The sequence below is a fragment of the Haliotis rubra genome, unplaced genomic scaffold (assembly GCF_003918875.1).
Source record: "Haliotis rubra isolate DU_JTF1 unplaced genomic scaffold, ASM391887v1 Scf1001, whole genome shotgun sequence".
Lineage (NCBI taxonomy): Eukaryota > Metazoa > Mollusca > Gastropoda > Lepetellida > Haliotidae > Haliotis > Haliotis rubra.
The window spans coordinates 139,058-162,952 of NW_025764895.1; the positions used below are offsets into that span (position 1 = coordinate 139,058).

Below are 23,895 nucleotides of genomic sequence, written 5' to 3' on the forward strand. Positions count from 1 at the left end.
ATTGTGTTGGTGTTCAAACCGCAAACTAACTTGGTGCTACGGCGCATGGCATATTGGTGAGGGTTCCCGAAGTCGTAAAATAAATAAAGGTCCCGATCAGGCTCTTAAAACCCAGTACATGGTAAGACCATTAAATGAGATAATTTGACTTCCACCCCCGCCGTGATATTGCTGACTCACCGACTCACTCACTCACTCACTCACTCACTCACTCACTCGCTCATCCACTCACTCACTCACTCACTCACTCTACTCGCCCACCCACCCTCCCACTCACTCACTCACTCACTCACCCACTCTCCCAGATTGCAGCACTGGGATGTCGACAACGAGGCTCTAAGCGGTGACACCCTTGTACGCCATTCCGGAGACAGGAACCTCACCATGTGGATGTTCAGAGAGGTCCACAAGATCGACCCTAACGTCAAGCTGTTCTTGAACGACCACGAAATTGTGAACTACAACAAACATACCGTGGTATGGCCGTCTAGTTACTCCCAGCTACCATAGCCGTATCCCTGTGCTTCTCCCAGAAAACAACCTGTGAAAAACCCTTGCTTGTCGTAAGAGGCGACTAACGGGATCGGGTGGTCAGGCTCGCTGAAACATCCGTATCCTAATTGCGTAGATCGTTGATGATGATGATGATGAGGAGGAGGAGGAGGATGACTCTATTATTTACAGAATGCCGATATATAGCTGGAATATCGCTGATAGCAGAGTTAAACAACAGACAAAGAGCGGCTTTCCTCTTTCTGTATATTTAGACCAAACTGTCAAAGTATTGATGTCTGCGTACAAAGAATCATGTAGATTAGACATACATTAATTCATTGTCATTTTTTATGTTTATTGACGAATCTCTTATCACGTATTCACCAAGTATACAATTTACTTCTGTTTTCTTATCAATAATCTTCATAAAGTGGCTTGTTGTTTCATTCTAAATATTTTATTTCTCAAGGACCAGCTGCGCAGATATAAGAAAACTTTTTTAAAATTTCATTTAATAAAACTTGTTGAAGTACAAAGCCCATGTAAGAAACATCTAGCTTTTTCTTCCAGGCTTTAGAAGACCAGGCTGTGTACTACAAGGCAGCGGGAGTGCCTCTTTCAGGAATAGGCATACAGAGTCACGTCCGGCACCCTATAGACCTGGCGGCGATCTGGGTAAGGTCAGCGTTAAATCGAGTTTTTGTACTTATACCATGTGGCAAAAAAACAAAACAAACAAAACCCCAGAAAATAATGATAAATAATTTATTTAAATTACTAACGCAATGTGTGATCTAAGAATAGTGATATTTTTAAAACAGCAATTTCACAGCACATGGAATTTTCCACATTATTACTGTCCCTCCTATCCACCTTGATCTAAGTTTTAATCTAACTACCCCGCTTCCACCCCACCCCAATTTTACCCCGCACTCAACCCCCATCCCCTATCGAAAAGCCCAAAATATGGTGGTGTTTGATTGCAACGGAGAATGGTCTTGGTTTAAAACTGAGAAAACTTCACGTACTCACGTACACCACACTATCACCCCCACCCACCGCAGACTTAATTCCACCACCTGTTTCCTCCACACAAACTCACCCCTCCCTCCCCACCCCTCACATATACGACTATCAACACCATCACCACACCCACCCGTCCCCCTGTCCCCTAACCCCAACGCAAATCCAACATGTATACACACTATGTGTGCAAACTTGCTTTTGTCGCTATATGGCTAAAATAATGGCGATGCGTCAAGAAATTTTAACTCACTCACTCACACTAAACATTTGGGTTCAAAAGCAACCGATTGTCACTTTCCAATACCTGGCAATACGTATAGATTGCCACATAGCTCTCTTGTTCAATAAACATTTATGTAATATATGTGTTGAGACCATAGAGACATTAGCACATAAACTTTCTGTTCATGTAAGACTACCTGGTTCCCCAGGCTCGGCTGGACGAGGTGGCCCGGGCTGGACTGCCCATCTGGATCACCGAGATGACCATAGAGGGGGTGCCAGAGAAGGACAAGCCGCAGATGTTTGACGACTTGTTGCGCCTCTACTTCAGCCACCACGCCGTTCAGGGCGTGTTGTTGTGGGGCTTCTGGAGCCAGAGGATGTCCCGACCCGAGTCAGCTCTGTGTACTGGGTCTGACTGCACGGTAATGTATCCCCATTGCTACGAGGTGACTTCCAAATTGAAACGCAAAGAGTAATCCAGAAATCGCTACCAACAGAACTAAACTGTGTTTGTTGATTAACGCCACACTCAGCAATATTCCGGTTATATGGCAGCGGTCTGTAAACAATCGAGTCTGGACCAGACAATCCAGTGATCAACATCATGAGCATCAAAAGTTGTAATGTTAGTCAGCGCATACTGGTGTGTTATATGCCACCTATATCTATCAACCAATGAAGCAATCATAATATACAGCAATAAATTACTGCTCAAAAGCGTTTAGAATCATGGGTAATTATTATTCCTTGTGGACTTTTTGCTGAACAAATATGTTTTCAGCAATGATATAAAAGAGCTTAGTTAATTTTCGATCGGCGTCCTGGTGGTAAATTATTGAAAAGATGGGGCCAAAATATCTGAAAGCCCCGATCTCCGTAGCATTCTGAGCCCTTGGTCGCAGTGATCGTAAAGGTTCATAGGGCTGCACAAGATCAGAAGGAGTGAGAAGAGTGAGCACCTTGATCTACAGAATCTTGATGTACATACACCCTTTCGTGGGGAGCCAAGATGAAGCCCCCAACAGTTGGGGGATTATGATCGTATCTGCTTGTTCCTAGAATGTATCCAGAGATATGCTGATAAGAGACCCTGTGTTCCTGTTTCCTGGCAGGTAAATGACAGCGGGAGGCGTGTGAGTCATCTGGTACAGACAGAATGGAAGACCCACGAAACCCACTCCATCATGAAAGGTCAAACAGTCCGCATCCGGGGATTTAAAGGAAGCTACGTGTTGCGCGTGAAGCATCATGGCCACACGATTCACGAGGAGACATTCTATCTGGGCTACCAGGGCACGGACCTCAAAGTGTCACTCACTGGATCCAGTAAGTCTCGAGTTCTTCCAGCAGTTTCACATTTGTATACATACCTGCCAACTCTTACCCCTTCACATCATTCTGTAAACATACAGTGTTTACAGTTATTCCAACAGATTCGCAACATCTGAATATAACGTTTGCAGTTCACCTCACGGTTAATCATAGAAGCCCTCTCTACTTTATATTCTGTTGGCGTACACGGCCATCTTCAGTCTGTTCTGCCTGCTCTGCTTAATGTAAAGTCGAGAGGTACTGACAAATCATGGCAAAACCCAATGATTCTCTGTTGTAATCACTGCTAGGTTTTCAGCTAGAAAGAAAACAGATGATGATCAGTTTGGATCTGTACATTCCATCCTAACTAACATGCTTCCCATAAACAAGCTTTCCGCAACATGGGCAAGATCCTGGAACGTTGACACCAGATCAGAAGCTGATCGACTAAACACATCCTGAAACCTTTTCACCCGTTCTCATTAAAATACTGATAATTTCAAAGCAAATTGTAACCAACGACTAGATCTGGGTCCATGACTTTGATCCCGATTGAAGATTTAAAGCAGACTGTTGGGAATTTTTAATATATGCGAATATGATGATTTTATTGTGTCAGTGAGTGGGTATAGTTTGAAGAAGTCGCTTTTAGTAATATTCCAGCAATATCATGGCGGGGAACACCAGAAATGGGCATCACATATTGTGCCCATGTCAAGAACTGAACCAGCCTTTTGCTTGAGGAGCGGTCGCTTTAACCACTCTGCTATCCCACCGTATAATGATGGTATTGGCATATTTCTTCCACATGAAAACTACAGGAAAGCTCTGTGGAAATTATATATTCGTGATTTTACGACCGCTTCGTATATTTAATATTCCTCTGATGCTACGCTTGATATTCCAAACTATTCAATTTCCCGCACAGAAAGCTGTCAGCGTCCTTGTCATGTTCGCCGAGTAAGCATCTTACCGTGTATATAACCTTGCATTATGTACATCCGAGATGGGAGCCGAGGGTGGACTTCAATCGAGCCACTATAAAGGCACATAACCTATTTATCTGGACACTGGGCACTCTTACGTCGACTCTTGAAACAAACTTGAGGGACTCTTCTTTCCGAAAAGGGGTGGTGGGGTAGCCTAATGGTTAAAGCGTTGGCTCGTCACGACGAAGACCCGGGTTCGAATCCCCACATGGGTACAATGTGTGAAGCCCATTTCTGGTGTCCCCCGCCGTGATGTTGCTGGAATATTGCTAAAAGCGGCGTAAAACCAAACTCAGTCAGTCAGTCTTTCCGAAAAAAACACGGAATGAATATTATTTATGTTGTGGATCCACTGTTTACAATCCATTATTTCGTCTGTTGCAGATTCCAGCCCGCACGTTGACCAGATCCTGGTGGGGTGACCACAGCCAGCATACCTTCGGGAGTTTCTCTTTGTATTGACGAAATAAACATGTTGACAACGGGAAAATGTTTGAATGACTGGGTTGCAACGTTTAAGATTACTGGTTCAAGACAAAATTAGCTCAATGGACTGTGGTGTAATAATTCGATGTCCAGAAACCCGCCCTGACCCGAAATCGATCCGAATCTCAGATTTGCCATGATTACCTCCCTTTTTCTGTGGACTACATACCGGTTGTTCTTCTTTGTTTGCTGATTTTGTTTGTCGTTTAATGCCGCACTCAGCAATATTCCACCTATATGGCGGCGGTCTGTAAATAATCGAGTCTGAACCAGACAATCCAGAGATCAACATCATGAGCATCGATCTGCGCTGTTGGGATACGATGACATGAGCTAACCAAGTCAGCAAGCCTGACCACCCGATCCCGCTAGTCGCCTCTTACGACATGTGTTGCCCGCATCTTTACGGGGCGGAAGGTTACAGATCCTACGGCTACTGCACAAAGGATATTTACGCAGCCTAGTTGTTTTATTCACGTTCAAGTTGATGCATTTCCTTATATACAATCAGATGTGTAGATACGCTAAAGACCCGTTCGATTCCCGACATGAGTACAATGTGTGAAGCCCATTCCTGGTGTCCCCTGCCGTGATATTGCTGGAATATTGCTAAAAGTGGCGTAAAACCATACTCACTGACCTACAACAATGTGGTGCTAGAGGTAAGAAAGCTGAACAAATGAAGGATACACTGTCACATTAACAAGGAATGTACATTTAAAGCTTCTAGGATATGTTTTGGACACGTAATTTAATCTTTAATCTCAGAATAGAGCGTTTACAAAAGAGTATTTTTGTTTTAAAAAGCAGGTATGGAAAATATTACTGTTTCAAATCATAATACACAGGGCATTTAAACACAAAATGATATTCTTCAGTGACATTATTATGAGAAAGTGGAACGTTTCTCAAATTTCGAACAATGCTACCTGTATTATCTCTATTTCACCTTTTCTTGAAATGTTAATATGCGCCTTAGATCCTTTTGATGCACCTCTACTAAGTATGGTCCAATGGCCTTTACAGATGTCACAGTGTATGTACATATGTCTCATTCATCATAGCATTGAGTTTTTCATAGTCACCTCTTTCATAACATAATACGTTTCTCTTGTAGGCTAACCTGGTATTTACATGAGCATCAACGGTGATATATGTACCTTTGTGATCACTTATACTTTTACATAAATCTACAACACCACGGTCTAAAACATCAACATCGTCGGGGATGGGATCAAGCAGTGTGCTCGTTGTTTTTGTTGACCTCGTTTGCTCTTTAATGACATTTTGCAGATTTTTCCTGGCTCTTGGATCATGTAGATACGTGTTATTATTCGACAGAAGGTTTGCATTAAGATCGCCAACAACGGTAACTTCACTACCCGAGATATCTAATGCAGTCTCAATGCTACTATCAAGCCGACTCCAGTATTCTAAACCCTTTTTTTATTTAAATTAAATTAAATTTAAAGTAAACACAGGTATCACACAATATATTTACACGAACAGAGAATGACAAGACGACCAGAATTTGTGAAACATATCGACTCTATTGGACATTTCAGCTGCACATTTTAGTAATACTATAATAATCCCGGACTTTGCATATTAATGTTTGGAATGTTGGCAATCGTTTCTGTTTATGGTCAAATGTAGTCTTTTTGAAAATAAAGATGATTATGTTTAGTGGCTCACTGTTTCTCTCTGGAAAACCAATGAGTATCCTTTCCTGATTAAAATGAATTTTTATTTGAGCTTTTCCTTTTTGCCAACCTTCCAGTTTGGTCCACAGTGGTCGTACACGATCACATTCTCCGAAATAAGAGTATTCTAAACCTTGGTATTGTTGTCTATAGATGACTCATGGCATTAGCTCCTTTTGTGGGATAAATAATTTAACCCTGATAGATTCATCGCAGTTGTTTTCAAGCTGCCGTAATCCCGAACAACCGAGAACATGATTGATATACATTTGTGTACATTGTACATGAAGCATTTCTGTCTTTCCGTATAGGATCATGAAAGTTCTCCCATGTGAGCGTATTAGTATCAACATCGGAATCTAGATGGGTTTCTGTTAGGCAAATAATGTCATATTCAGATAAATATTCAGACAGGTATTTCAGTTTGTTGCGTAAATTTCTCATTTTGAGATGGAAGATTTTAAGCGATCTGTGATAGCCTGACAGTCAACAGTGAGTTGTTGAGAATATCTTGCCCACCATGACCTTAAGGTGGGATCTCATTCTGTAACAGAAATAGAAAGGATTAACATTTCATGTCTTGTTTACTGTTGAAAACAACTTGAAACTTTTCCCCTCACACTCCATTTGTAGTGAAGTGTGGAATAAATTAATTGTTGAGAATATCTCAGCATTATCTTAAGGTGGGATCTCATTCTCTGTCACACAAACAGGAAGGATTAATTTTTCACGTCTTGATTGCCCTTTGAGTGCAATGTGATTCTTTGGGCATAATAGACTTTATTATGTAATAGACTTTTGTAAATAGTATTGTATCTACATTAAATACAGTGACATGGAGTCATCAGCCGGTCACTGGTCACTGCTGGCGTTTAGATATTCAACAGAGTAGAATTAGTGCCTTGACACATTTTCCAGGAAATGGGATTTTGTAATACTGGAATAAACTGATCTAAATATGTTCATGTTTAGTGTTTCTATTCACTGTGTTCGTCTAGCAGTCAATACATGGACTTACTATGTATGGGACTGTCAGAACCGCAGCCTCGGAGGGTGAAAACAGATTTGGAAAGGTTCTTAGAGAAAATGACTGGTTTTCTGCTACAGTCAGTGGACACGGGCCTTATTACTTGGAGTCCCTGGTGATTCCTTGGTAGTCTTGTTCCCTTTCAACTGACAGTAGTGTTCGGGAGAGTTCACTCAAACGCATCTCGTTCAGTTAGTGTTTATGGAATTTAAAAACATTCATGGAAACGCATAGACACTGACTGCACGAGATTTGCCTGCGAGTGAACTAGCCACGCGCCCAGATTTCATATGTTAGAATTTGAATTCAATTTCGGTTTTCAACTTCGCTGACACAAGACGTACATTTAGAGTTAGGTTGGAAAGTCAGTCAGTTGTTAGATATTCATAAATTAGATTAGATAATCAGTGGGGTTTAGTAAGTAAAGAAAGTTAGAGGTTAGTTTAGTTTAGTATTAGTCGGGTTTTGAACATTAATAGAGTTAGAATTTAGATATTAGGAGTTAGTGAAATTAGTTAAATTCTTAGCAATTCTTCAACGCAAAAGTTTACACATTCAGTTAGTTCTTCACACATTCGTCTTTACCCATAAGTGTTATCATATTTAGTTGTTCAGTTCCTCATTAGAAATAATTATCAGATTTAGTTCCTCAGTTTTACATTGTAGACAATAAGTGTTATCACGTTTAGTTCATTAGATTAAATTAGCAAATTTACGTTTCCACAAAAAGCGTCAGAACAAGTAGTCGTAAAGGAAACACTGGATGGCGGGGTCAGACAAGGTGTAATATGATTCACGTTGGCAATCTATGAAATGTCTAGATATTACAGTCATGTTTTACATTCACTAGAAATAGATCGTGTACTTTTTATGAAGTTCCAAAATGCCTAAAATATAATAATAAATTCATTAGGATTATAAGACAAAAATATAAAGACGTACATTAACCTCGGGGTTTTTTTTCAGTCGTAACACAAAAAGTGGAGCATCGACTTTTCAAATCTCCTTATGGATCCTTATCTGTCTATGGTGTGAGGCGTGGATCTGAAAACTCCATGAGCAATATGATCTGACTACCAAATTCTGTAATGCTTGGGTTGGCTACCGATATAGATAATATCGATCCATAATCGATCGATTATCGATAAATATCAGCAGAAAGTCCTAAATGTGTATGTTGTGTGAGAAAATTAAAATTTGTTTCTGTCACAAAAGCTAATATACTATATTATTGATAACACATTTTTAATATCGATAATCATTAATGATATTTCCGATTATCGATCATTTTAGCCAGCCTGTAGTAATACTGATATAAAAAATAGACATTCTCCGTGTATGATGTTAGAGCTGTGTTCTGACCTCTTTCCATATGAACTGTCAAAAACCGTAACACGGTCGAGAAACATTCGTGCAGCAGTGGCGAAACTGATACGGCTAATCACTGGGAAGATTGTCACAAAGGCTGTTTCGGTCATTGTTTGATAAAAGACATCCACTGCGCATGCGTGTAACATGTGAGGCGAGCCAGCCAATCCACTCGGTGCTCACAGACTCGTTGTGTTTAGAAGTAACATATATTTGTTCATTTCTTTCGTGGTTGCTTTGGCTTTATTCGTTTGTTTCTTTCTTTCTTGTTTAACGCCAAACTCAGCAACATTCCAGCTACAAATCTGGACAGACAATCCAGTATTCAACATCAAAATCATCGCCCTCGCATTTGGGACACGATTACATGTGTCAGCCTGGCCATCGAGCCTGTTAGTCGCCCCTTCATGCTGAAGACCAATTCTAACTCCGATCTTCGATACTCAGTACTATCCCAGTTTTATGACAAGCACATTTTTTATTTGGAGCTATTAGTGGAGCCTGTGGCTCTGAGTGATCATTTCACAATTCATATTATTTTGTTGTTGTTTTTTGTTTCATAATGGGACATATGTTATTAAATTATAATAAAGGCCCAAGTCTTGTAAATTTTGTAGGACTGCATAATGACATTCTGGTCAAGGATTTTAGTTATTGGAGGTCACGTGAGATTTTAAGCTGAAGTAGTTGACCTAAATCATGTTTTTGTTTCACTTTGCAATAGTTCATGATAACACATGTTTATATAGGAGCTGAATCTGAATGAATCACTGACATACACTAATAATAATTACATACTACATTTAGGTGTATTCTGTTGAAGCAAACAACACTGACCATGAAAACCATGTTATACTATTACCATTATCATTATGTTCGCCAAACTTTGTTGCAATACTTCAGTTAATCATTCCACATTTAGGCTCTATATCAATTTATATATGTGTAAACCATTGGCATACAGCGATACACAATGGGGACGGGGAAGCCTGAAAGTAAGGTGTAACAGCAACTAAGACGATGATGTCGCACAGAGAGAGCTATAATGAATATATTGTGTACGCACTTCGGCAGAAATCTTTCAGTCAATATATCAAAACATGTATTGCAATATCTCTTAAATTATTGCAATATTTCGCAATACGAGAATCGGGACAATATCCAGCCCTAAAATCTAATTATTGTCCAGGATACGGTCAGTTACTGTGGGCTCAGTTTCCAGTTTCCAATGAGGACAGACTGCCCTTCGTGTTGAACTGGTCCTATGCAAGTTTAAGAATTTGCTATTGTTTATTTGGGTTATTGTTAAACGCTACACCCATCAATACTGTAGCCATCCGATGGCGGTCTGCAAATAAGTGAGTCTGCACGAGACAGGCAATATCATCACAACTGTGACACGATGGAATCCATCGAAGACCCCAGCGAACCTGTAAGACAGGCATGCAGTGGTGAAAATCAGTTTTAGCCTGTAAATAAACCTTGACATAAATACAAAGATAACACTCAGTGTTGTCCATGTAATGGGTCATTTTTCTTTTATCAAAATGAATTGAGTCATTTCTTAAAACTAAGACGTCAACTGGAAAAAACCACCTGCTATCTCACATTAACTCTGGGTAACCTTCCACTGTTCAGAGAAACACAAGTCATTCCAAGAAGCAGCCATGTGGATCATCTGCCTACTGATTCCGTCTGTTTGGGGAGGGACAGAACTTCTGAAGAACGCTGACTTCGAGAACCCCCACTTCAGCAGCAGCACCGACTGGTTCGCCGTGTCCGGCACCATCTCAGCGACATCAGACGCCTACCACGGCCATACGGCGGCTAAAATCTCAAAAAGGTAATTTTTATACACATTTTTGATAATATACTAAATATTTGCTCCAGGCCACCAGCTTAAAATTTAATGTGTCAAACTGAGTGCATGTTTTGAAATAGCTGTATCATTTATAATAGATAGCTTAAGCTTGTTTCATGAATAACTGTTCGAATTCGTTGTGGGCCACACAATGCCAACAAATGCAAGGTGAGCAATAATTTGTCAGATCTCCTGTGAGATTAAAACCATCTGACCAAAACCCAAAATGTCAAATAACGAAATACATTAATTGTCAAAAGTCAAACAATTCCCAGAGGAACTTTTGTGATCTCCTCGATGCGATGACAGTCTTGCACCGTTGTCACGCGCTCTAAATAGGTGTCTGGATGGTTACCAAGGGAAGATTGTTCCACTCTTCATTAAGAGCATTGCCGAGTTCATGTGCTGTTGCTGGAAGGACAGGGCGGCTTGCAAATCGTTCCACACGTTTCGAATAGGGTTGAGTTTTTTTCAATATCCTTCGACCGCGCTCCTATATATAGCAATGTATATTAAGAAAAGAAAATAATAATGTCGTCTGCAAATACGGAACACACTTATAACGAACGAACTGACGGATATAACGTCTAATTTTGCCCCAGACCCCTTCTGTATGGTATTGTCTGTCTATAATTGTCGAAATAATGAAGAACGGTTATAACGAACCCCAATAAATGGTCCCTTTCAGTTCGTTATTACTGTAAGCCGCCATATATCGTCGTGCAGTGTTAGCATATATTTTGTTTTATTCGTATATGTATCGTTCAATGGTCAAAGAGTATCTGCCTGAAGAGCGCACACGCACGCACGCGCACACACACACGCACTCACACGTGCATGTGACATCATTATTCTTGCACGCGACGTTCATCCCCATTTCACCACTCACTATGTTCTACACGCCCTTTTGGGCAGCGTTCTGCTAAACACCCGTACATTTTGTCTCTCTTGTTCGTGACGTCAAGAGCGGTGCTATAGCCTAGTGGTTAAAGCGTCCGCACGCAGAAGACCCGCGTTCGATTCCCCACATGGCTACGATGTGCGAAGCCCATTTCTGGTGCCCAGCGCCGTGATATTGCTAAAAGCGGCGTAAAACAGGCCACCCTCATCAAGTAATTTTAGTTCAATTTGAACAAACTTACCAGTTTGACTAACACTCAGGGACTGGTCTTTATATTTTTATAGAATGGGCTGTGGTAAAATGGTGATCGATTTATATATCATCATCATCATCATCATCGTCGTCGTCGCCCTCGTCGTTTTTAGGGTCACATCGACTACAACACTGCAATGAAGGCCATAGACGCATTGCTGCATCACGGGCATGCCCAGTACAACCATGATCAAATCTTACTCTCACTCATACTCACTCATGACGTCATGACGTTCTTATCCCAGACTTTACCCTTTACCCAGACATTACCCTTTACAGATATCACGACTATGGGGCACTGGATCAGTTCGTCACTGTCAAGAAAGGTCACCGGTACTTCTTCCGGGCATACGTCAAGATACTCAATTATGCAAGTGGAAAGAATAAAGAGGCTGTATATGCAGGGATTGCAGTGAAGGAGCGAAGCAGCGGTGAGATCATAAAAGCCATTCATTCATTCACGGGCTGTGGGGTAGCCTAGTGGTTAATGCATTTGCTCGTCACGCCAAAGACCTGGGTTCGATTCCCCACATGGGTACAATGTGTGAAGCCCATTTCTGGTGTCCCCCGCCGTGATATAGCTGGAATATGGTTAAAAGCGGCGTAAAATTGAACTCACTCACTCACTAATTCATTCACCCATTCATTCATCATTCATTCATTCATTCATTCATGGTTAATGAATATATGCATAGTCACTATTACTCAGTCTCATGATATGGAATGTAGGTAATTCCAAATGCTACTATCGACAACACAATATATGTTGCCAATATCATCAGCCACAGTCGTACCTCAGAGATGGAATGCTCAAGTTACATGTAATCCCTATCAGCTATTCAATACACGTACAGACGTTGGTATAGACATTGGCAGACGCATTACATGCTTTAGAATATTTACAGTAGTAGTGGTGACCTCGCCCAGATGGATACTACAAGACCAACTGTCGTTCATTTCCCGATTTCAGTATGTCGCATGACTACGTTGTCAGTCAAGCAGAGAGCTAATGAACTGACAATAGCTGACGCATAATGGAATCGGCTCACGTGAATCACTATCTTCATCAGCTGATGAACGTCAGCTACAGAACGTCAGTCCTAGAATAGTGGCATTTGTTTGGCTTTGTGTGTTTGCCTGTTTGTTTCTTGTATGGACTGGGGCTATTCAAGATTGAATCCATCCAAACAGGATAAACTGATTATTTTCTGTATCGTATCGAATGAAGTGACCTATGTTTTTTTCTTTGTACCATCAGCTCTCGTTTTGTCGGGTGACTTGATTTGCGTGTGTTTGTATCGGGTACTAAAGGTAGGACAAATTGTGGTAACCTTTTCCGCAAACACACTTCAAATGAAGATGGATGTCTTCTTGATATCTTGTTCTCCTTACTGGTGAAATGCCACACAGCTACATCCTAATCACTATATTTAATCATGGTTATTTTTTTATAATGTTTGCACTGTAAACTGATCAACATGTATTTATGATAATAAATATCTTGCTTGATTTTATGGAATATCGAAAGGCTAATCCAGCTGCATTGTATACACGATGAAGCCAGTGTGGGCGAGGTTAGATGCTGGATGACTGTGAAGTTTTTAAAGCAGACTTTCTACTACTTAGTTCTAAACAGCAACTTTTGAAAGTGTCTGCAGGCCTGTCACTTAACATCGGCAACAGCAATTTTGGAACCACTCCATCTGCAAGAAATCATATTTCAATCACGCATGTCCCATGAAATACATGTCAAGAACTTGAGCAAAACCTGCTTCTTCCACATTTACAACATCAGTAAAATCCGCCTTCTTCTTGACCTTGAAACAACAAAACTTCTTATGTTGACTCTCATCACATCACGACTGATCTCTGATCACAATGCAGCAGCAAGGGTTGTAACGCGCACACCGCGAACTGAGCATATAATACTTATCTTGAAGGCCCTCCACTGGCTGCCCGTGAATATCAGGATTCAGTACAAGATACTTCTTCTAGCCCAAAAATGTTTCATGATGAAACATCTGAGAAGACTTGTGAGCATATGCTAACCAACCCGTACTCTCTGTTCTGTCGACCATCTTCGCCTGTCAGTCCCAATGACAAAAATATCAATGGGTGATCGAGCCTTCTCTGCCTCTACTGTGGGACAAACTACCCCTTCCTATAAGAATGTCTCTGACAAACCAACACTGCAGCCTTCTGCATTACCCAGAGTGTCAGAAGGGCTGTGATACCGGTGGAGAACCCGGGGACTCCCCTGATCTGCGCCAAGAGATCAGAAGGTACCATACCAAGGGCACCGAGAACAATGGGGAGTCTAACAAAATTGTACTTAACATGCAAGCGAGACATTTCAAAGGCGAGGTCCGCATATTAACCATGCTTTTCTTGAATCTTGCCAATCATGTTGCTGTCAAAAGGGACAGAAAACGAAGAATGCTGCTTGTGCCAAGGAAGGGCATCCACTGACAAGGTGCTGGACAGGCTCTGTAAATTCAATGTTAATATTCTTTAAGAATCACATTTTTGGCGATTGCGAGTGGGAAATGACTTGTCCTAAGCAGCAAAAAGAAAGCCCTCAGTTTCGAGACCAGCCGACTTCATACAGGCAAAGGAGTCGGTTGGATTGCTATTCTGTTCCACACACTGCATGTACACCTGATGCAATGGCTTCTGCAAAATCTTCTCCACAAATCACCGACTCTGGGCAGACTTGGTGAAGGACTTCACCTGGTGTACTCCCAACGCTGTACCGTCCAGCAGAACATCGCCTTCAACTAAATCAACATCAATTTTCTGTCCAACAACCTTAGTACGCTTAAAATATCTGTGGAATTCCTTGCTTCATCAAGAGTCTTGACATGCATCACCAGAGGATCATCCGATGAATGAAATGTACAAAAGTTCACAATATAATTCTATCACGAAGAGCCTCTACATGAAACAAACCCCGACCTCCAGAATCGACTGGCATATATAAATGATTGAGAGAGGAACGAGGGTGGGCTCTATTATCAGACAGGATCCTTCTGGTCTGGGCAATACTCTAGATATCTTGTTTTGTTCAACCAACTTGTCCAAAGGAATAGGAAAAGACTGGCACAGCAAACGTATTGGTGGATTTGACCTTATTTCGAGCATTTAACTCAGAGCTCCAGATTCTATTTTAAGTAAGTTTTATACTCGGCCCGAAGTTTGTCTTGAATTTGGGCATACTGGAGCTTGTTTCAAACTTGCATTCCACGACAGGTGTAGGCCTGCTCTTCCACAAGAGGCTCAATAACTCCTCCCCCTTGTAACTTGATCCATTCATCATTAGTTACCTTGTCACGTTTCAAATGAAGACTAATACATTTGTCGAGTCCAAATGTCATATCGTAGTGGAAATGGAGAGAAGATGGGAGGTATCTGTTCAAGGCGTTAATGCGTTGATACTTCGCAAAACACCCAGATAACCTGCAGCGTTGCTTAAAATACTAAAAGAGCTTTGACAAGTATAACAGCACTGTGTGTTAGTACCTGTGAGTAATGCAGCTTTTATGCAGGTTTCGATCACAAGTACTTTAATAGATATTTTGTTGATTGAATGCAGGAATCATGAATCAAGAACTGCAGTCAATTGTATAATGCATGGATGCGAAACATGTCGCAAATTGTAATGGTGTCGTCAGTTAACACCCAATAAACCAGAAGAGAGTAATAAAATTATTGCATAACCTTAACAACTATCAAACGCCAATGTGAATGCCACCATTTAAGCGTGTAACATATGTAGCCATTTTATCCCACTGACATTTGTCTAAGTGGATAAGCTGGTGAATTTATGGAAACCTGTCCGCTTGCAGAACAATGTTTTGCTTACCAGGCCCTCATCGATATGAGTCTTGATTTCAAAGGCTTTAGTATATGTGAATAACACAATGTGAACCCAGTTATTCTGTGACCATTTTGATTTAGTCCTGGTAACATGACCATATAAAATGTGTTCAAATACATACCCGTGATATCCTGAATGAGGCAAATTTAAAGTGTTTAAGCCACGAAAACATTTTAAAATTTTAAAATTGGTAAACTTCGAAAAATCGGAACAGACATCACCTATAGCAATCAAAAGGAATGTATTGGAAACACTGTATGATTAAGCATTTCAGAGGTATATGAGGGGTGTGTATATGTGGTGGTCCTTTCTGATCAGTGTGTAATATCTTTGACAATGTATGAATGATTGCCGATGTAAACTAAATCAAGAGAACCAAATAATATAATATATATTTTACATTGTAAACACTTAAAACATTGCACACCATAATAACATAATGTCACCTGCAAACCTTCCGTTAGGACGTCATATTATTATCCCCCAGCTTTAAGGGTTTCACGGCATGTCGGTGCAGCGCAGCTGGAGCCTGATGTGACACAAATATACACAATATTGACAGTTATCAAAACTTATCTTACCTCACACATAAATGTCGTTTTCAGATTGCAGAGTGCTTGGGGTCCAGCTTCAGGCTCAGGGAACATAAACAAACATAGAGGGTACATCAACCCATGTCCCCATCGTGACCAGTGAACAACTTATAATATCTCCTTGTGAAATCAGCGGAATTGTTGTGTCTGCCAGACTGTCAATAAACGGAAATTTGTATGATAGTCTAACAGTATCTTCGACATATTTGGTATTGTTCATAGTTTGCAAAACATGTAGCTGGAATTATCTTATATTTTGCTGATCTATATACAAAGGACCCACTTTTGTTTCATTGTAATGGTTGTTCATGCATACAGTGCCAACCAAAGGTTTACATGATCTTCGAATGATATAGCTGAATTAGAAAAACATAATTTTGGTAAAATTACCTTCAATTTGTAAAGTTTAAGTCAAGTTTTTCTCATCAAATGCACTTTCTATAGAACTGACCATTGACCATACCAAAATATTATTACGATGAGCATATATGTAATATTATTGTCCACAATTTTAAATCTACTTTGATGAAAATCGGTGAATCCAAACCAGAGTTATTAAATTAAACTATCCATTTATCGGTTAAAATATCACCATAACTGAAATGACGTGCTGCACCTTAAAAGGGCCCCTGCACGGTAGTCACGCTGATGACAACCAGCTTTAAATCAAAGCTAAATCATTCCTGATTGTGAAAAATCACGTCCCATTCGGTCGCCAGAACTGCACCACATTTTCACCATTTGGGGAGTCTGGCTTCTTGACCACTATTCAGAGATCTCCCGCGCTCAACTTCTGTGTTTTGTGTCTGCATAATAACCATCACTAATTTGGCAATCTCTTTATCTCATCACATAGAGATCTGACTTGATCCCCATTTAGATAAGTTCTTTTGTCATTATCTTGATAATCTACCATGACATGCATCGCCTTTAAGTTGATTCCCCATCTCATTATCTGGAGATTTAAACCATGACATGATTACCTTTCAGAACTCTTCCGTTCTGGGACTCTCGGCCTCTTCACTCTCCTTTACTCAAAGCCTAGCTATCCTAACCATGGCAGGGTTTTATCCGTTCAGAGATCCCCTTTCACAGCCTACATCACTTGAATCATCACATGAAATACAAGTTAGAGTTTTCCCGGTCTCCATCTCCTCAGATTTTACCATATGTTTGCGAATTTCAGGCAAGACGCATTACCTTGGATTTGGCAGCACACCGTATATACAGACAAACCAGTGGCACATCATTGGAGGGGACACCGAAATAACCAATGTTGGTATGTAACTGTGTTTGGGCTAACGAAGCTTACAACGTTAGTATAACAATTTCTTGTTTATTGCACAGAGAAACGTTTCAATGTAGACTTTACACTATTGTAAATCTAAAAGTGACTACAGCCAGGTGATGTGAGTGATTAAGTATGGTTTTACGCCGCTTTTAGCAATATTCCATTTCATACATGATTACATTTGTGAACTCATTTCAGATGCCCCTCGCCATAATGTTGCTAAAAGCGGCGTAAAAACACCCTCACTCACTTACGTTGTGGTTTTACCAGACTCATGAGCCAAATCATCCAGCTGTATAAAACTTTCATTCGTGTATTTGGAATCGAATATTTGTTTGTGTTAAAAGCAGTTTTGTTTAAGTTTTGAGACAAAACTATAGTTCTTCCCTGTAGTTGTAGTGTGTCCGAAACACTTAGTAGTGCAGTATCAAATAATCGGCCTCATCTTTCAGAAGAATATTTGTGACGGCACCTTGTAAATTGTCAAGTCAGATCAGACATTCCATCGTTCTAGGCAAATAGGTTGGGTGGTTGGTGGGTTGGTGCTCACGGTCTCATTGTTTTTAGAAGTAAGATACATTTGTTTATTTCCTTTGTTTCTTGTTATTTAACGCCTCACTCAGCAATATTCCAGCTATATGGCGGTGGTCTGTAAATAATCGAGTCTGGCGCAGACAATCCAGTGATCAACAGCATGAGCATCGATCTACACAGTTGGGATACGATGACATGTGTCAACCAAGTCAGCGAGCCTGACCACCTGATCCCGTTAGTCGCCTCTTACGACAAGCATGGGTTGCTGAAGACCTATTCTAACTCGGATCTTCACGGGTCTAGGCAAAAAGGGATACCATGTCATTCATCAGCCAAGTCAGCAATCTTGACCATCCGATCCTGAGAGCAGTCTCTTACGACAAGCTTGGGTAGATGAAAACCAATTCTTACCCGGATCTTCGAGGGGGCGCGTTTTTAATTTGCACCAGTATGTTCAACTACTGGAAGGGGCCGTGAACAATGTCACTGTTTGCACACTCCATAACATACGCCGGGCCACTTTTGCACAGTGCATATATGTTCCCTGACAGTATTAAGTTTATACGAGTCCTTCTCGGTGATAGAACTGAGTGAGGTTAGATTTACCCCGCTGTAGCAATATTCCAGCAACATTACGGCGGGGGACACCAGAAATTGGCTTCACACATTGCACCAATGTGGAGAATCGAAGCCGGGTCTTTGGCGTGACGAGCAAACGCTTAACCACTGGGTTACCCCACCGCCTCTGATAGAATTGAATGTTCACAGATATATCTGAGGCGCGTATCTACATCCGACCTTCCGACCAGAGTGTCGACTTCATCGTGGACTACGCCAGTTTGCAGGAAGTTTACCCTCTGTCTGGTTTCCCTGGCGACGCCAACAAGAGGATCGATAGCTACCGGAAAGGAGACCTTACGATCAGGTAGGTGTGGTAGAGACATCTGAAATCTGAGCATAATTGTATTTCCATATCTATAGCAACAGACCTATGCATTTGTGTCATTGTTTAACGACAAAACGACAACGAGACAATGAGGCAAATGGTCAAAATGTGGCATTTTTGCGTTGTCACCATTCTTAAATAACAACGATATTATTCCAAGTGCCATAATTCAACCAATATTACCAATATGGTGAAACATAACAAGTGTCATATACATCATATGCCTAGCAACCATTGTTTTTCTGTAATTCGCCGTCAGTGACGTCCTTAAACAAATGAACGTGACGTCAATAAAAAGGGCCGTCACACATACACACACTTTGAATCCGCCAATGTGAATGATAAAGACATTATTACATTGAGTGAGTTTAGTTTTACGCCGCGCTCAGCAATATTCCAGCTATATGGCGGCGGTCTGTAAATAATCGAGTCTGGACCAGATAACCCAGTGATCAACAGCATGAGCATCGATCTAGGCAATTAGGACACGACAGCCGAGTCAGCGGGCCTGACCACCCGATCCCATTAGTCGCCTCTTACGACAAGCATGGGTTACTGAAGATCAATATTCTACCCCGGATCTTCACGGGTTATTACATTCGAGCAAGTGTGTCATATGGCACTCTTGCTCGTGTTATAATATCTATATATTCAGCTCCATATATTAGACTGAACTTGAGAGACACACCTGTTTGTGTCTGTGGGCGTGATTCTCAGGATTCACGTATACACCTCATACCACTCCCACCACAATGACTAAGGGGATTGCTAGTGTGGTTCTACAAGGCTAGATTAGGTTCTTGTGTGTCATCTTATCCCAGTGACCGACTTTTGTCCGTGTACCCATTTACCAATTCGCCTGGTCCAAACTTCGTCATTTACAGATCGACGCAATATATCCTCAGTATTGCTGACTGCGGCACAACACTACCTTCTCTTTGTTATTTGTCGAAACCTAATTATCCGTGGTTCAAGGGAAGTTACTCTCTCTCACTACACCGGGAATGCGAATGTGGGCCCACATTCGAAACTAAACAACATTTGAACCTTTGTAGACAAGACATCACAGTACATACTCATGAATACAATCTAAGTGTCACTTATTGATACAAAATGCATGAATAATTACTACATAGTAAAACAACAGCAAACGACACGAGTTATTGTGCCGCGAAACTTGGTCATTAATATTCATGAGCGTATTCCTTTTGTGGAACGGTTCACGCGATATCTATGACGCCATTGGTTGAGATTTTGACCTTTGATTTCATAGATAGGGGTCATATGCTAATCACCGAGTTTCTACTTGGAACGTTCTACGGCAATGTTATCGTGTGTCGTACTTATGGGACATTGAAGGGTTTCAAGAATATTGCGTTAATTTAACGTGCGTAAAGATTCTTGTCAGCTTCAGTGTGAAACATGATAAACTTCCCATCTATATAACCACTCTCAATTATAGTGATAATGACAGGCGGCAGATTCATTATTGTTTTCAAATTAGATGAAACAAAATTTCCATAAAACTGCATTTTGTATCGCTGACGATAAGTGATTAATTTTAAAAAAAAATGAAATACAAAAGGCGATTTACATATTTATAAGACAAAATATTATGAATGTCACCTTCTTTCTTGTACACACAACGTTTCTGGGCTTCTCCTTGTCCGTTCGTCAGGGGCATTTATTCACCTGACGAAGGGCAAGGAAAAGCCCAGAAACGTTGTGTATACAATAAAGACGAAGTTGACATCCATAATATCTTGTTTTATACTTGAACACCAACTTCTATATGCCCCTGAAGAACCTCATGATTTATATGATTGCTACTGATGTCACTTACACATGTTTGGGTAAAATAATAGGTTGCATTTTTGTTTTCCATGAATATAATCTTTCGCATGTGTTCGTTTTTTCTCACTTTAAATGTTTTTCAATTGTAATTTTTGAAGGAGAGCAGCATATTTACTCAGCCTAATTTCAGCAGTGGGCCCACTCGAAAAATCGCTAAATAGAAACTATAAAAAGTGGGCCCACATTTGTTTACTTTGATGCCTTCCAATTTGTTGGTGAGGTCGGTTTTCGTTCTTTTGCACCCACATTTTTAAATGCTAAGATTTGTAGTTTTACTCATTTTTTTACAAATGTGGACCCGCTCACAAACATGTCTGTATACAGAAAAAGATAAGTGGCCAACATTTCTGATTTCACTGTAATGTGTACAATTTGGTTGCTGATATCGTATGTAGTAAACGCTTTATATCTACAAAGTAAATGAAATTGCCCACTTTCCCTATCTCACATATCGGTTACTTCAACATCAGATCATACAGTAACCCTTGGATTCGTTAAAATTCGAATAAAATGTCGGGCCTACATCCGACACCCTCTAACAACCAGCTAGTGAGTGATGCACGATTCAGTAATATTTTCAAACATGTCTAACAATCGTAAATGGAATTTGCTACTATTCAAGCATATTGAAATGACACTCTAATTGTATAGTTTAATGATGAGTTGAAAAACGGAGGACACAGTTTATCGCTTTCTCAGCGTCATGCGTTTTCGGATACGAAACTAATCAGCATACCTCCAGTCTGTATTTAGAGTTAGCTCCCTTCGAAACTCGAACCACTGATTCGGTTTCGCCTGTTATTTCTTTCTCAGGCTTGATGATCACTCAGTAGAACCCAGTGGACTCAGCGTGGAGGTGAGTTCAATCTCTTCTCACTTGGGTAACTATGATTTTACGCCGTTTTTAGCAATATTCAAGCAACATCACGGCCTGTGCGTAAATGTTACTGTGTTCGTGCAGATGTTTTTCAAAGTAAGGTTAAAACTTCACACAGAGACTGTTCAAAACACATTTTCCATAAAATGTGTTTTACAACTTTTCTTATTCCGAAATATTGCTAGAACGTGGCATATAGATTGCCAAAAGAAAAAAACACACCTATGCTTGATGGAGGCGAAAACTGCACTATGCGAGACATGTTTTTACAATGGTCATGCATCGCAGTGTCATGACTGTGTTTTGGACTTTAAGTTATAGTGTTTTAATACGTGTTGTAACCAAGTAAAGCTTTGTCAGTACATTACAGCCGTAAACTAATATGGCATCTCTGTGTATAAGAAGTGTGTACTTTCTTTAATCCGTCAGCATATATAACGCTTCGGCTGTAAACTGATATGGCATCTCTGTGTATCTTAAGTGTGTACTTTCTTTAATCCGTCAGTATATATAACGCTTCGGCTGTAAACTGATATGGCATCTCTGGGTATATGAAGTGTGTACTTTCTTTTATCCGTCAGTATGTTTGTGTATACTCCAGGTGCAAGAGACGTCCGGTCTGTTCGCCTTCGGATCAGCTGTGAACGCCGGTGCATTCGTGGATCACCGCTTCAAAGGCTACCAGGACTACTTCTACAAAAATTTCAACTGGGCCGTCATTGAAAACGACCTCAAATGGACCAGCATGGAGCCACATAGGGTGGGGGTTTGCAAAACTAGATTCCTTCATGTAGTATTTATTCCAAATCACAATGTGTTGATGTAATATAGTGGGCCGGTGGGTTAGCCTAGTGGTTAAAGCGTTTGCTTGTTACGCTGAAGACAGGGTTTCGATTCTCGTCATGGGTACCATGTGTGAAGCCAATTTCGGGTTTCCCCTGCCATGATAATGCGGGAATATTACTAAAAGCGGCATTAAAACGGGCCACCTTCATCAAATAAATTGAAAACATGACAGAGTTCAATCTAAACAAATGCAAGAGTTTGAACAACATTCATCATCATCATCATCTTCGTCGTCGTCGTCGTCCTCATATGTAATGTTGTTTTTAGGGTCACATCGACTACAACACTGCAATGAAGGCCATAGACGCATTGCTGCACCACGGGTATGCCTAGTACAGTCATAATTTAATCTTCTGTTATATACTGTATGAACATACACTTTGTTGTCCTCTTGTAAGTGTATCTATATACATATACCTAACATTACGCTAAAGATCAACCCATTTTAGTTTGTCCGATGTATACACAAGCAACAAGAATCTGTATCGAAACGTCGTACTCAAGAAATAGAAGTTGTTATCCATAAAGGTCGTTAATAATTTTCTTTCAAATTGCTCTAATACCACTCGCTGTTATATTCAGGGTTAAAGTTCGAGGTCACAATATCTTCTGGGAGTCGAGCTCGCCTGCCTGGGTTGACCACCTATCTGGACAAGCTTTACGTCAGGCAATGGAGAAACGCATGCATGACGTTGTTGGACATTACAAGGGAAAGTAAGTCACTTATCTTACATGTAAATAATGTTATCTGATTGGACAATGCAGACTCTTTACAAAAATCCGTGTACCCAGATGTCGAGGAGTATAACTGGAAAAAAGTCCCCGCTGCTCTGACAACAGCGTATTTGCCTAACTCTGGCATTAACTACTTCTCTCAGGGTTATAGGGTTCGCGCTGGGTGAGAGGGGGGCCGTTGGGTGATGATGATTTTAAGGAGGGTGGGGGGATGTCATCAGTTTCGTGCACATGTACTAGAGGGGGTGTCATTGATTTTGTACATGACATGCAGGGGGTTCATTTACTTTGTACTTAAATTTTAGAGAACGAGAGAGCCATACATTATGAACGGTTCCTAAACAAATCGTCAGCTGGATATGACCTGGAGATAATGAGCACCAAAGGTTTCGCTTCGGATTCTGAAGAAGATTTACAGCGAAACGTGTTTAACTGATCCCAGAAGCAGCCCAGAGAACACAAAGAACGCGATTAATGCCACTGCAAAACGTTTAACAATTATCTTGCAGCAAGCGGACAAGACATTAACTGTGAAGGAATGGATGCCGCTGCTTACTCATGTCTACATGGATATCATAACCAAAACATGTGACCACGATATCAACTTGGGAGAACTTAGTCTCAACCGATATTTGAATTTGGATGATCAGGTGTCATTTGTGGTGGCGCGTGGTCCTGTGCACAGAGCTCAAGTC

At 40.7% G+C, this 23,895-nt stretch overlaps 1 protein-coding gene across 3 annotated transcripts in view; it reads left to right on the forward strand.

The window, feature by feature from the left end:
* The window catches only part of LOC124267089 (endo-1,4-beta-xylanase 3-like), a 49,434-nt gene that overhangs the window by 16,871 nt on the left and 8,668 nt on the right, over window positions 1-23,895 (forward strand). Inside the window, exons 9-13 of one of the 3 annotated variants that reach the window (XM_046701930.1) lie at window positions 306-477; window positions 1,066-1,170; window positions 1,953-2,168; window positions 2,859-3,072; window positions 4,434-4,539. In XM_046701930.1, the coding sequence (XP_046557886.1) occupies window positions 306-477; window positions 1,066-1,170; window positions 1,953-2,168; window positions 2,859-3,072; window positions 4,434-4,471 (745 nt within the window). In that variant the 3' untranslated portion in view covers window positions 4,472-4,539. Of the gene's footprint in view, window positions 1-305; window positions 478-1,065; window positions 1,171-1,952; window positions 2,169-2,858; window positions 3,073-4,433; window positions 4,540-23,895 lie in introns of those variants that run through there. The other 2 variants (XM_046701939.1, XM_046701947.1) reach the window with 2 other exon arrangements.